Source organism: Triplophysa rosa, linkage group LG21 (assembly GCF_024868665.1).
Source record: "Triplophysa rosa linkage group LG21, Trosa_1v2, whole genome shotgun sequence".
Lineage (NCBI taxonomy): Eukaryota > Metazoa > Chordata > Actinopteri > Cypriniformes > Nemacheilidae > Triplophysa > Triplophysa rosa.
In genome coordinates this window covers 4,377,533-4,390,021 of record NC_079910.1, presented here as the reverse complement: position 1 = coordinate 4,390,021, position 12,489 = coordinate 4,377,533, and the positions used below count along the sequence as shown (strand labels likewise).

General features: G+C 39.4%; 2 protein-coding genes across 2 annotated transcripts; one reads left to right on the top strand and one right to left on the bottom strand.

The window, feature by feature from the left end:
• Window positions 1–55: 55 nt before the first annotated feature.
• tuba1c (tubulin, alpha 1c) lies at window positions 56–3,496 on the bottom strand. Its single transcript, XM_057319065.1, has 4 exons — window positions 3,364–3,496; window positions 1,593–1,815; window positions 1,349–1,497; window positions 56–1,245 (listed from the first exon to the last, which is right to left on the bottom strand). Exons 1-4 carry the CDS (start codon window positions 3,364–3,366, stop codon window positions 265–267), a joined length of 1,356 nt encoding a protein of 451 aa, XP_057175048.1. The 5' UTR covers window positions 3,367–3,496; the 3' UTR covers window positions 56–264.
• A 4,715-nt stretch (window positions 3,497–8,211) lies between these two features.
• LOC130545409 (tubulin alpha-1A chain-like) lies at window positions 8,212–10,834 on the top strand. The gene is made up of 4 exons (XM_057319872.1): window positions 8,212–8,346; window positions 9,157–9,379; window positions 9,468–9,616; window positions 9,749–10,834. The coding sequence occupies exons 1-4, from the start codon at window positions 8,344–8,346 to the stop codon at window positions 10,727–10,729; spliced, it is 1,356 nt and encodes a 451-aa protein (XP_057175855.1). The 5' UTR covers window positions 8,212–8,343; the 3' UTR covers window positions 10,730–10,834.
• Window positions 10,835–12,489: the final 1,655 nt, after the last annotated feature.

The window sequence follows — 12,489 nt, the reverse complement described above, 5'->3', positions numbered from 1 at the left end:
ACCTAGTCGAATTCACTATTCACGTCAAAGATTTAAAAAAAACAGCACACAAAGATTTTTAACATTACCTTCACTTTATTCAGTCACAATTAAAAATTTGGCAAGCAAATTCCATAAATATAATCATACTGGCCATGATAACACAACAACTGATCAAGAATTTGTCTCTAACATTTAAGAGTAGACTTTACACTTAATACCTTATGTATATCGTGTGTAAATTAACGGTCTACTGTCTTCAGTTTCAGACATTTACTCAACATTTTAATATTCCTCTCCCTCCTCCTCTCCTTCGCCCTCAACAGAATCAACACCAACCTCCTCATAATCTTTCTCCAGGGCAGCCATGTCCTCTCTGGCCTCTGAGAACTCGCCCTCCTCCATACCCTCGCCCACATACCAGTGCACAAAGGCACGCTTAGCGTACATCAGATCAAACTTATGATCGAGACGGGCCCAGGCCTCAGCGATAGCTGTGGTGTTGCTCAGCATGCACACGGCCCTCTGAACCTTGGCCAGGTCACCACCTGGAACCACAGTGGGGGGCTGGTAGTTGATACCAACTTTAAAACCAGTGGGGCACCAGTCCACAAACTGGATGGTGCGCTTGGTCTTAATAATGGCAATTGCAGCATTCACATCTTTGGGCACCACGTCACCACGGTACAGCAGACAGCAAGCCATGTACTTGCCATGACGTGGGTCACATTTCACCATCTGATTGGCTGGCTCGAAGCAAGCGTTGGTGATTTCAGACACAGAGAGCTGCTCATGGTAAGCCTTCTCTGCTGAGATCACTGGGGCATATGTAGCCAATGGGAAGTGGATACGAGGGTAGGGCACCAAGTTGGTCTGGAACTCAGTAAGATCGACATTGAGGGCACCATCAAACCTGAGAGAGGCCGTGATGGAGGACACAATCTGACTGATCAACCTGTTGAGGTTGGTGTAAGAAGGACGCTCGATGTCGAGGTTCCTACGGCAGATATCGTAAATGGCCTCATTGTCTACCATGAAGGCACAGTCAGAGTGCTCTAGGGTGGTGTGGGTGGTCAGAATGGAGTTGTAGGGCTCTACCACAGCAGTAGAGACTTGAGGGGCAGGGTAGATGGAGAACTCAAGCTTGGACTTCTTGCCATAGTCAACAGACAGACGCTCCATCAGCAGAGAGGTGAAGCCGGAACCGGTTCCACCACCAAAGCTGTGGAAGACCAAGAAACCCTGGAGGCCTGTGCACTGGTCAGCCTGCAAGAGATCAATTGGATCATCAATCCAAAAATGTATATACATTTATTTTTAAATATATTATTTCATTAATATATAGGCACTGCTTGCTACTGCTACCTACCAGTTTGCGAATCCTGTCCAGCACCAGATCAATGATTTCTTTGCCGATGGTGTAGTGACCTCGAGCGTAGTTGTTAGCAGCATCTTCTTTTCCTGTGATGAGCTGCTCGGGGTGGAACAGCTGACGGTAAGTTCCAGTACGTACCTCGTCTGGATGAACGGATCATAAAAAATGTTCAGATAAACTGACCTCAGTGATAGAACTTAAATGATATTAGAAATAAAATTAAATGCAGTGCTCTTACCAATGACAGTGGGCTCCAGATCCACAAACACAGCCCTGGGAACGTGCTTTCCTGCTCCGGTCTCACTGAAGAATGTGTTGAAAGAATCATCACCTCCACCAATGGTCTTGTCACTGGGCATCTGCCCATCCGGCTGAATGCCGTGCTCAAGACAATAGAGCTCCCAGCATGCATTGCCGATCTGTACACCAGCCTGACCAACGTGGATGGAGATGCACTCACGCTGTGAAAAGAAAAGGTAAAGTATTGTCAGTTTCTATTGTTAAGAACATGATCTGCCAGTTGACGGTTTTCAAGATGCTCACAAAGACACCTGCTTCTTTTGTACCCTCACTCTATTGACATCCGCATGCATTTGGGCACAACAATAGACATCTGACTGAGATTCCCTTGAATCAAAAATGTGCTGTAAATGTCTTAACGCCTCCTTTTTAAATGAAGAATGCAATGTAATCAACTGCTTCAACAACCATGAACTATATTTATTTACTTTAAGGTTAAGCATACAAGAGGGAAAGTCCTTGTAGGTCACCAAAAAGGAAGAACAAAGGAGCCAGTTCTCTCTATTCAAGGGAGACAGCGGAATAGAGCAAATTCCCCACCAATACCGTACCAGCTTGCTTGATCGTGTCTTAATCAACATTATACAAGAACAATACACATTTTGACAGAATTCCTCTACTTAATTCTTCCCGCATTTATACATCTTTTCTCATTTATTTTCCATCTCAACAGCATTATGTCAAATATGATTTTTGGAATATAATATGTATTTGATATACAATCTCAACAAAATGATAAAATGCATGATATAATTAAATGTAAATTGCAATGGAGACAGCTGAAAATCTGAACAGGAATAGAAATGCAGTCATTTGCTGCAGGCCAGCCATGAGTTTCTGCAGACAGCTGCAGTCCCCACCCAGTTTACTCCCACTGCGCATGGGAGGAGGGGAGGATGCAAATGTCAAGAAAATTCTCGCTCAATCTCCGACAAAGGATTCATTTTGCAATATCTTTGTGCAATTTCCTTAACATTACGTTATATCAAAATTGTTCATTATAAAACGCGGTGATTTATCACAACGTTGGAAATGCAAACGAAAAACTTGCGCAGACCACATAAATAACATTAAGTCATTCGCATTACACACTGTTTTCTTTTTTGCATTTAGTTCGTATGACAATAAAACATATCATTACATATTTTTACATTGTCATTGCATTATGTGAGATACGAGTGTGACTGTCGGGGATGCACGTAATAAAACAGGTGTAGCGTTACGTACTAAAGGATGAAAGTTAAATGTGAAATATATCACTGTTAAACAATTTCTGCGTACATAAAAGGTGTATATGCATAGTAAAAAAACGAACGCTTATTTTAATCACAACATTATAACCGATAATAACGCCTACGCGTAAATGAGATCTTATTCCCATGGCGCCGTTATGAATGGGTGGATGTGCGTGATCTGGTACGCATTTGCAAATGCTTTTACAAACTAAACCCCGTGTGACCACAAACATTTTTACGTAACATTTTGTGCCATATATTTTAATATTCATAATTAGAAATCTTTGCACGGCGTCACTACGCCGCAAAGTCGCGCGCCTTTCCTCCATTTTAAGGAATGACAATGAAAAAGCCTTGAGCCGCTTTGAAAATCAGCAAAAGAGGATTAAACCATATGCAAATTTACAGGCGAAAATAACTGCGCGATGTTATTGTACCATCTTTCGAATTTCTAAGATGAAAAAACATACTCACCATTTTTCTGGAGGGGATGAAGCGATGAGGCGAGTATCAAGTGGCAGGAAATTTATTTATTGTTGAGAATACTGAGAGTATTCAAGATTGATGCTGAGGGGGAGGAGCCATTGAACGGAGGAGGGAAAGGATCATGACGTCAGAATGAGGAAGGATCAACTGGAGATTAAAAAGACACTGCCAGCCTGTGCTGACCGGTATGTAAATCAGCGAAATGCCCATTGAAAATTGCTTTAGTGTTTGGTACGTTTGTTGTTTTGTTATTCATGTCATTCATATTGGGATAGGGATACCCCAAAGACTAAAAATAATTACTTATCACATGTGCATGTCAGTCATACAGCAGGAGATCAAGTCGTTGTGCTGTGTCCTGTGTCTCATGGTTTTGGCATGCAGTGGGAAAATTTGAGGTCCTTTCCCATGCATGAAATAGATAACAGATTTTTTCTGTTTTTGAAAGTATGTTTAGGTTTAAGGTTTAGGAGGAGATAATAGGAAATGAGAAACAACAGCAATGACAACAAAGAATCGTATTATTAACTTAATGTTTACTGTTAAAGGCTAAATGCTATTTTTCACCAAACAGAAGGCTTGAAAATGACTTTTGTTAGGGCAAAATATTTTTGCAAAGTAAATATAGCCATATAAAATGATAACATGATTTTTGACAAATAGTTGTAGATTCTACCAAACAAACAATATGTTACAGTTTACATGTAAAACAGCTGAATGTAAATGCAATCACACTGTAGATGCTATCAATCAATTAGGCTCAGTGTTTCATGGTACCACGGCCATCCCACTGTCCTGTTTGCAGTCTCTCCTCCCTCTCTGTCCTAGATTTTGTTGGATGATGTCATATTATAGGCCGATGTCACGTGAACAGAACTCTCTCTCTCTCTCTTTCTCTCTTATTATAGGCCAGCGTTTCTCAAAGTGTGGGGGCGGGCCCCACTGGTGGGGAATAGAGACATGACAGACAGGTGGGGCGCGACAAACCGGAGGAAATTTGGTCATTTTTTTGCCCTCTATTAATTCCTTTATTTATTGACCGTACACTCAAAACAAAACAACGGCATATTTAAATATAAGCCTTACTTAAAACAACATCAGACTGCGAAGAATATATCACGTGGAACCATTCTCACTACGAGAATGATTTCACGTCAGAATGTTAATTGAGGCGGAACAAAAACTTTAATGTGGTGAGGCGGTAGGGGTTATAAAAGTTTGCAATGGATAAGTTTGTGACATGAAATGAAAATAGAACTGGAAATTTGGCACCAGCAGACAAAACAGACAGACAGAGGACCTAAAGTTTATTACTATTTCGTTTGGGGCGATTGGGGACAGGTGGGGCTCGGAACCCTTCCCTACCTCCAAAGTGGGGAATGGCAGAAAAAGTTTGAGAAACACTGTTGTAGGCCGATGTCACGTGAACAGAACTCTGTTCTGAAGTGTGTGAGTGGCTGGAACTCTGCAGGGAATTCTGCTATGAAGCTGCTATTATGAGAATAGGATGGGTGGGACAGAGCTGTGTGCAGTTGCCATTGGTGAGCAAACATTGAACAGAAACTACAGGACCTAACTAATAGCTTTTGGGCTAAATGCAGTCGTCTGCGAATACAGTCTAGCTGCACAGAAAGAGTGCCGTTGGGTGAATAAAACAGGATTTCAGTTGCATCCGTGTCTACCAATTTTAGCATAAGCTACATGTAACTTGTGTTTCCTTGTCTCTCCCTTTATAAGTGCAGGTAAATAATGTAATACTACTCTTTGGAACCCTCAAAGGGAAAATGTGGGGGTGCGAAGGTAAACATGAAGGTCATTTCAACATCATTTTATTCTCTTTATCTTTTATAAGCTACATGCATTGACATGTGCATATCAAACACAGTTATGTTTTGACTTGATGTTGTTTCATCTTGTCCAGCAGCTGGTGTTTTTAAGGCCTGACTTATTGGCAATATTGATTTTTAGTCCTTGACTTAATGAGTTGTGCACTGCAGTAAACCGAATCTGAGACTATGCTTATAAAGCAACAGAAATACTGCCTATCTCAGAATGCATTCACTGTAATAACTAAATCAGTAAAAAAACGGATAGAAAATTACCAGTACATTTTCCTTTAATTTACAGACATTTCCGTTAATGCTCAAATGTAATTTGCAGTGCAAAATGTAAAATACAGGTAAAACAACTGTAAAAAATGAATACGGAAAATTCCTTCATATTAATACAGTATATTGTGCCCTATTTTTACAGATTTTTTTAGAGTGTGATTGACATTAAGGCTGCAACATACAGTAACAGGGCCAAATGTATAAGGGCATTATTGCCAGTTTCTTACATTTAACAAATAAATAAATATAAACAATAATGAACGTTTCTTAAAGGGGTCATATGGTGCGAATACATGTTTTTCTGTGGCTGTGGTGTGTTATAAGTTCCCCATGCATGTATTAGACACTTAAAATTGCAAAAATTAAAGTGTCAGAACAAAAGATGCATTCTATCTAAAAGCGAATGCTCACCCAGACCTGCCTGAAACGCCTCGTGTAAATCTACAAATCTACGTTCGTGGTATGATTTGACTAAGACTGTCAGTACAATTGCTTTGGAACCTGATGTTCCAAATATGGTAAGAGGTGTTACATTTCCGTCACACGCTTGCAGTATTCGACCAATCACTACGCACTGGTTAACTGGCCAATCATAGCACACCTCACTTTTCAGATGAGCTTTGTAAAAAATCTGCGTATTTCAGAGAGGCGGGGCAAAGAGGAGATAAAACATGCACGGTATGTGGAAAATACAGCGTTTTTGAACCTTAAATCGTGTATACACATTGCATTACATCTAAAACAAACGATAATGTTCATTTTTGCTGTGTCATATGACCCCTTTAAAATAAGAAAATGCATATTAAAAACATATGGAAATTGAAAGAATGAGCTACAGTGCATGGAAGGACAGAAATATTATTCACAACATACAAGAAGTTCTGTGTGCCCTGCAGTCTTATTGTTTTCACTCCTGTTATCAACAACATAAATAACCGTAAAAAAAACATATGAAAATGAGTTAAATGAAGAGAGAAAATGGGAATAGAGAATGGGAAGGACAGTGAGAATGGTGCAGTGGTATTGCCCAAGCTGTGATAAATCAATTGATTTATTAATTGTAATATAGCCAGTGAATACCAAATGTATTTTGGTAAAGTATTTTGGAAGTGTGATAGTCTTTTGTTTTAGAAAGGATCTATGTTTTAAAAGGTAATCAGTAAAGATTTTGATATGTTATATTGTTTGTTATAATCCTGCATAACAGCACCAAATAGCTTTCTAAAATATTTATTCTATACGTAAACATAACTCATACTATTTGTGCTTGCTTGTAATTTAAAATGTATGGTGACAGAAACAAAGCAATTAACCATGGTGGAGTAAACCTACATCCCCGAGTCAGAATCATCTTTCAAAGGCTACATAATGGCCGTGTGACTAAGAGAATAAAATAATATTTCATGTTATATAAACAAGTCATGTTAATATATACAAAAGTTAGAAATTAAATTAAAAAAAAAACTCAACAAGAATCTGCAGTATTTAAATCTCACATTCTTTCGTGTATTTTTATGCTCTGATAAATGTGACTGTTGTACAGAGTTCATTCATCAACAAAATATATATGGAATCAAAGTTTACAATGATTTTAGAGAAGCATGTAGCCTAACATTGATTATATCACAGATTATATCAATGTTAAATGTTATATATGTACTAAATACCCATGCATACTGTCATATGTCTTGCTTGCACCCTACAAGCAATGTAAAAACGACCTGAATCACAGCTCTGTTGACAATTATATCTCCGAGATATGCTGGATGACCGAATGTACTGGGATAACAGATGGAGGAGAGGGTGTTAAAAAAAAGGTCCTTCCCTTATTCCCTGCTGGGGCAGCTGCATCCTCCCCCTGAGTTCTGCTATTTATGCTGGGTCACGTGATCTATAGATAATGGCAGTTAATGTGGGTTTGTGTATTATCTCCAGGATACTGGTTAGTATCCAAGCAACTCCATTATTCATCGCCTAGCAACGGATGGAGCCTGGAAGGAGGACTTGGGGGTTTGGTGTCTGTTAGTCCCTGGTCTATATACCTCCACATCGATGCTGGGCCTTTCACCCCATAGGCCTACATTTATGACTTAACAGAAATTTGCATTGTATTTCTTCATAAGGAAGAACTTACCGTGTCGCACTAACACATTGTTCTCTTCTTATTATAGTGATTTTTAGCACAAAGGTACAAATGTCAAAAACTGGAAAAGAATATAAGATGAATAAGATCTTAATTTACCTCAGGCTAAACTCTTAGAAGGTATCAAAGAGAACAGATGGAGAATGGGTTGATCAAGTTACACAAGGATGCAGGTGCATAACCTGTTTTCTGTAATGCTTTTTATCTTCAACATATGTATCTAAAAACAGTTTGGAAAATTGTATTATGATATTAATTCTGTTTTATGGCAGGATTAATGAAAACGATAAACGCTTAGGTAAAACAACATTTGGCAAAGTTATAGCTTTGTCCTTTCTGTCAGATGTTAAAATAACATTAATGTAGTAGCTGGTGTTGAACAAAATATATGATTCCAGATTTAAACATCTTGAATGAAAATGCCTGCAAAACGTTATTCGGTGTGACTGGGTGAGGTTTTGGGAGGTGGCTAACCCACCCCGATCTTCCTTACAGCCAATAAAAATGGTCCCAGTTTTCCGTACTAGGCAGATCTTCCCACATTTGACCAATAAAATGTGGGAAACGTAGTCGCCAGGGCAACGCGCATATATAAAGTGAGGTCAGACCATTATAACGTTATTCTTCTTACATCATCGACCCCTCGTTGTCGAACTGTAAGATCTCACCGCGAAGACATTTCTCTCACCCGGCCAAGCTAAATAACCAGTAACAATGGTAAGCTGAAACTCATTCTAAATGTTGCTTATTTATACAGATAACCATTTTTTATAAGTGTGGAATATTCATTCTCGTTTCGGGTGGTTAAAAAAAGTAATATTGGAAAATATATATTTAGACACTTCTGTATATATTCATCATTTTTAAATGCCCCTTTGCTGTCGTAAATTACTCAGATGTGACGTGGTTGAAATGGCATCAATGGCGTGAGATGATTCATGGCGCATAAAATTGCACACATCTAAACTAATGTAAGTAGATAATTGACGTTATGCATCATTTTCAACCCAAGAAGTTTTTAGAGATGTGATGCACGAAGGAGCGTAACAACAAAGGGACCGCATAAATATCTGGGTGTAACCGACTCCTCGCCGTCCGGTACAGTCAGTGTCACATTGAATCGTTGGAAAAAATGAGATCCAGCGCCTCCCAGAGGATGTGGTAATTTTTTTCGTCTGTCGTCAATTCAGTTTTATCGTGTCTAATTCATTTAAAATCGAGGGGAAGAACTGGGAAATATCTAGAAGTCGTATCGCATTTCAGGGCTGTGGGTGACGCTGTTAAATATTCATGGTGGTGTAGGCTGCATCCCTAATGCAGCTGATGCTCAATACCAGTAAACGTCTGTGGGTCAGTTGTGGGTGTTATGTGATCACTTCCTCTGTCACAATATCTCACTACAATGCACTAACGCAAAATGAAATGGAACTCCAGTGGAAATGCGTCCTGGAACTAAAACACCATTGAATGTTTAGAGTGACCCTTATTTACACAGTGCATTTTAAACTTGTGCCCTTTTCTCCACAGCGTGAGTGCATCTCTATCCACGTTGGTCAGGCTGGTGTCCAGATCGGCAATGCATGCTGGGAGCTCTATTGTCTTGAGCACGGCATTCAGCCGGATGGGCAGATGCCCAGTGACAAGACCATTGGTGGAGGTGATGATTCTTTCAACACATTCTTCAGTGAGACCGGAGCAGGAAAGCACGTTCCCAGAGCTGTGTTTGTAGACCTGGAGCCCACTGTCATTGGTAAGAGGAGGGCACTTAATTTTCTTAAAATATAATTTAAGATTCTATCACTCAAGTTAGGTTTTTTACATTTATATCATGTGTACAGATGAGGTTCGCTCTGGAACTTACCGTCAGCTGTTCCACCCCGAGCAGCTCATCACAGGAAAGGAAGATGCTGCTAACAACTACGCTCGAGGTCACTACACCATCGGCAAAGAAATCATTGATCTGGTGCTGGACAGGATTCGCAAACTGGTAGGTAACAGTACAGTAGTATACAATAAAAATGTTCCATAATAAATACATTTATATAATTTGGAATATAGATATATTTTATTAGAATTTGTATATATTTTGAGGAACTGAGCAAAATGTTTTCTTTTGCAGGCTGACCAGTGCACAGGCCTCCAAGGTTTCTTGGTCTTCCACAGCTTTGGTGGTGGAACCGGTTCCGGCTTCACCTCTCTGCTGATGGAGCGTCTGTCTGTTGACTATGGCAAGAAGTCCAAGCTTGAGTTCTCCATCTACCCCGCCCCTCAAGTCTCTACTGCTGTGGTAGAGCCCTACAACTCCATTCTGACCACCCACACCACCCTAGAGCACTCTGACTGTGCCTTCATGGTAGACAATGAGGCCATTTACGATATCTGCCGTAGGAACCTCGACATTGAACGTCCTTCTTACACCAACCTCAACAGGATAATCAGACAAATTGTGTCCTCCATCACAGCCTCTCTCAGGTTTGATGGTGCCCTCAATGTCGATCTTACTGAATTCCAGACCAACTTGGTGCCCTACCCTCGTATCCACTTCCCATTGGCTACATATGCCCCAGTGATCTCAGCAGAGAAGGCTTACCATGAGCAGCTCACTGTGACTGAAATCACCAACGCTTGCTTCGAGCCAGCCAATCAGATGGTGAAATGTGACCCACGTCACGGCAAGTACATGGCTTGCTGTCTGCTGTACCGTGGTGACGTGGTGCCCAAAGATGTGAATGCTGCAATTGCCAAAATAAAGACCAAGCGCACCATCCAGTTTGTGGACTGGTGCCCCACTGGTTTTAAAGTTGGTATCAACTACCAGCCCCCCACTGTGGTTCCAGGTGGTGACCTGGCCAAGGTTCAGAGGGCCGTGTGCATGCTGAGCAACACCACAGCTATCGCTGAGGCCTGGGCCCGTCTCGACCATAAGTTTGATCTGATGTACGCTAAGCGTGCCTTTGTGCACTGGTATGTGGGCGAGGGTATGGAGGAGGGCGAGTTCTCAGAGGCCAGAGAGGACATGGCTGCCCTGGAGAAAGATTATGAGGAGGTTGGTGTTGATTCTGTTGAGGGCGAAGGAGAGGAGGAGGGAGAGGAATATTAAAAAATGAAGTTTGAAATCATGATTTGAGGAGGTCAAGCAGTAAACACCAGAACAAATAATGGCATTGTTACATCTCTGAAAAAATAAATCTCCTTTTCAAACGAACCAATTTGTGTCATTTTTTAAATTGTTGTATATGTATATACAGTATATCTACACACACAAAACAATATAGGCCCTATACTTAGAATTTCTAGACTCTATTTCAGTGGTCACCTGGTGGCCCTCATGAATTCTATAAGGTGCCCGCCAAACACAGGGCTCAACAATAATGCTCAGGACAGTTGACGAATCTGTGACTATACCGATCAACCAAGTGCTACATCGTCATGAAATGTTATTATTAGCACGTTTTAATTTTTAATATATTCAAGTGCAAAAATATGTGAAAGAAAACTCAATTTGATCCTATGAGCCGAAAAACAATGGATCACATATTGTGACCCTGGACAACAAAACCAGTCTTAAGTAGTACGGGAACATTTTTAGTAATCGGCAAAAATACATGGTATGGGTAAAAATTAACGATTTTTCTTTTTGCCAAAAATCATTAGGATATTAAGTAAAGATCATGTTCCATGAAGATATTTTGTAAATTTCCTACTGTATATGTATAAAAACTATTTTTGTGAGTGGATGGTCTGCTACAGTGCCTCAGATTAACAACTTCAAAGGCAATTTTCTCAATATTTTGATTTTTTGCACCCTCAGATTCCAGCTTTGTAAATAGTTGTTGTTCCGCCAGATAGTATCCTATCCTAACAAACCATATATCAATAGAAAGCTTATTTCTTCAGCTTTCAGATGATGTAAAAATCTCAATTTTGAAAAATTGACCCTTAAGACTGGTTTTGTCGTCCAGGGTCACATATTTAAAGTTTGAAGGTATTTTATCAGCAAGTAGCCCTCTAGATGATTCTATCTCTTCAGGTGGCCCTCGCTTACAAAAAGGTTGGAGACCCCTGCTCTAGGTTATATATACTTAATGTTTCATTTTGCCTGTATAAACAATGTTGTTTTAAACACCAGAAAAATTAAAGGTAAGATGTTTTATAAACAAACCAATCATTTTATAACATTAGTCTTAAAAATAAAATGACATTTTAAGCTTTCTTATAGTAAATGACAACCATATGTAATAAAAGCATTTAATAATAAAAGTTACAATGTAGCCTGATGATGATTTCGTGTAAAACAGATAAGATCTCTACCGTAACATTTCATTTGAACAATACAGTCTTTGTAAGCGTGTGGTACATAGATATAACATTTCATGCAAATGTTATGAAAGAATCGTTATGTTACCTTTTTCACAAGAAAAATATAGGGGTGGCACATATATTATTTATTTATGAAGATTAAATTTACAGGCTGTCACAGTGTTCTCACACCAAATGTGTAAGTAATGACATCAATGCTTGTAAAAAATATTTTTTTATGTTACTAAATGATATAAAGACTTGCTTAACAAATACTGTACAATAAATGTATTTTAATAGAACGGTTAAAAAGATTGCTAAATGCTTGTAATTGTAAAGTGCATCACACCCAACATTATACACATTAAAGACAAAAAAGACTTTTAATTGGCCGTAAAAGAACAACAAAAGAAACCCATTATCTCAATTTTCATGAATTTTAATCATAGTTAAATTGTCATATGACTAACAACCGTTTTTACTCAGCTTCGTCCCTCCTCTTACAATCTTCACAAATGAGGTTATCTTTCAAAAGGCAGAATCTGCCAATGGGGAGGTGCA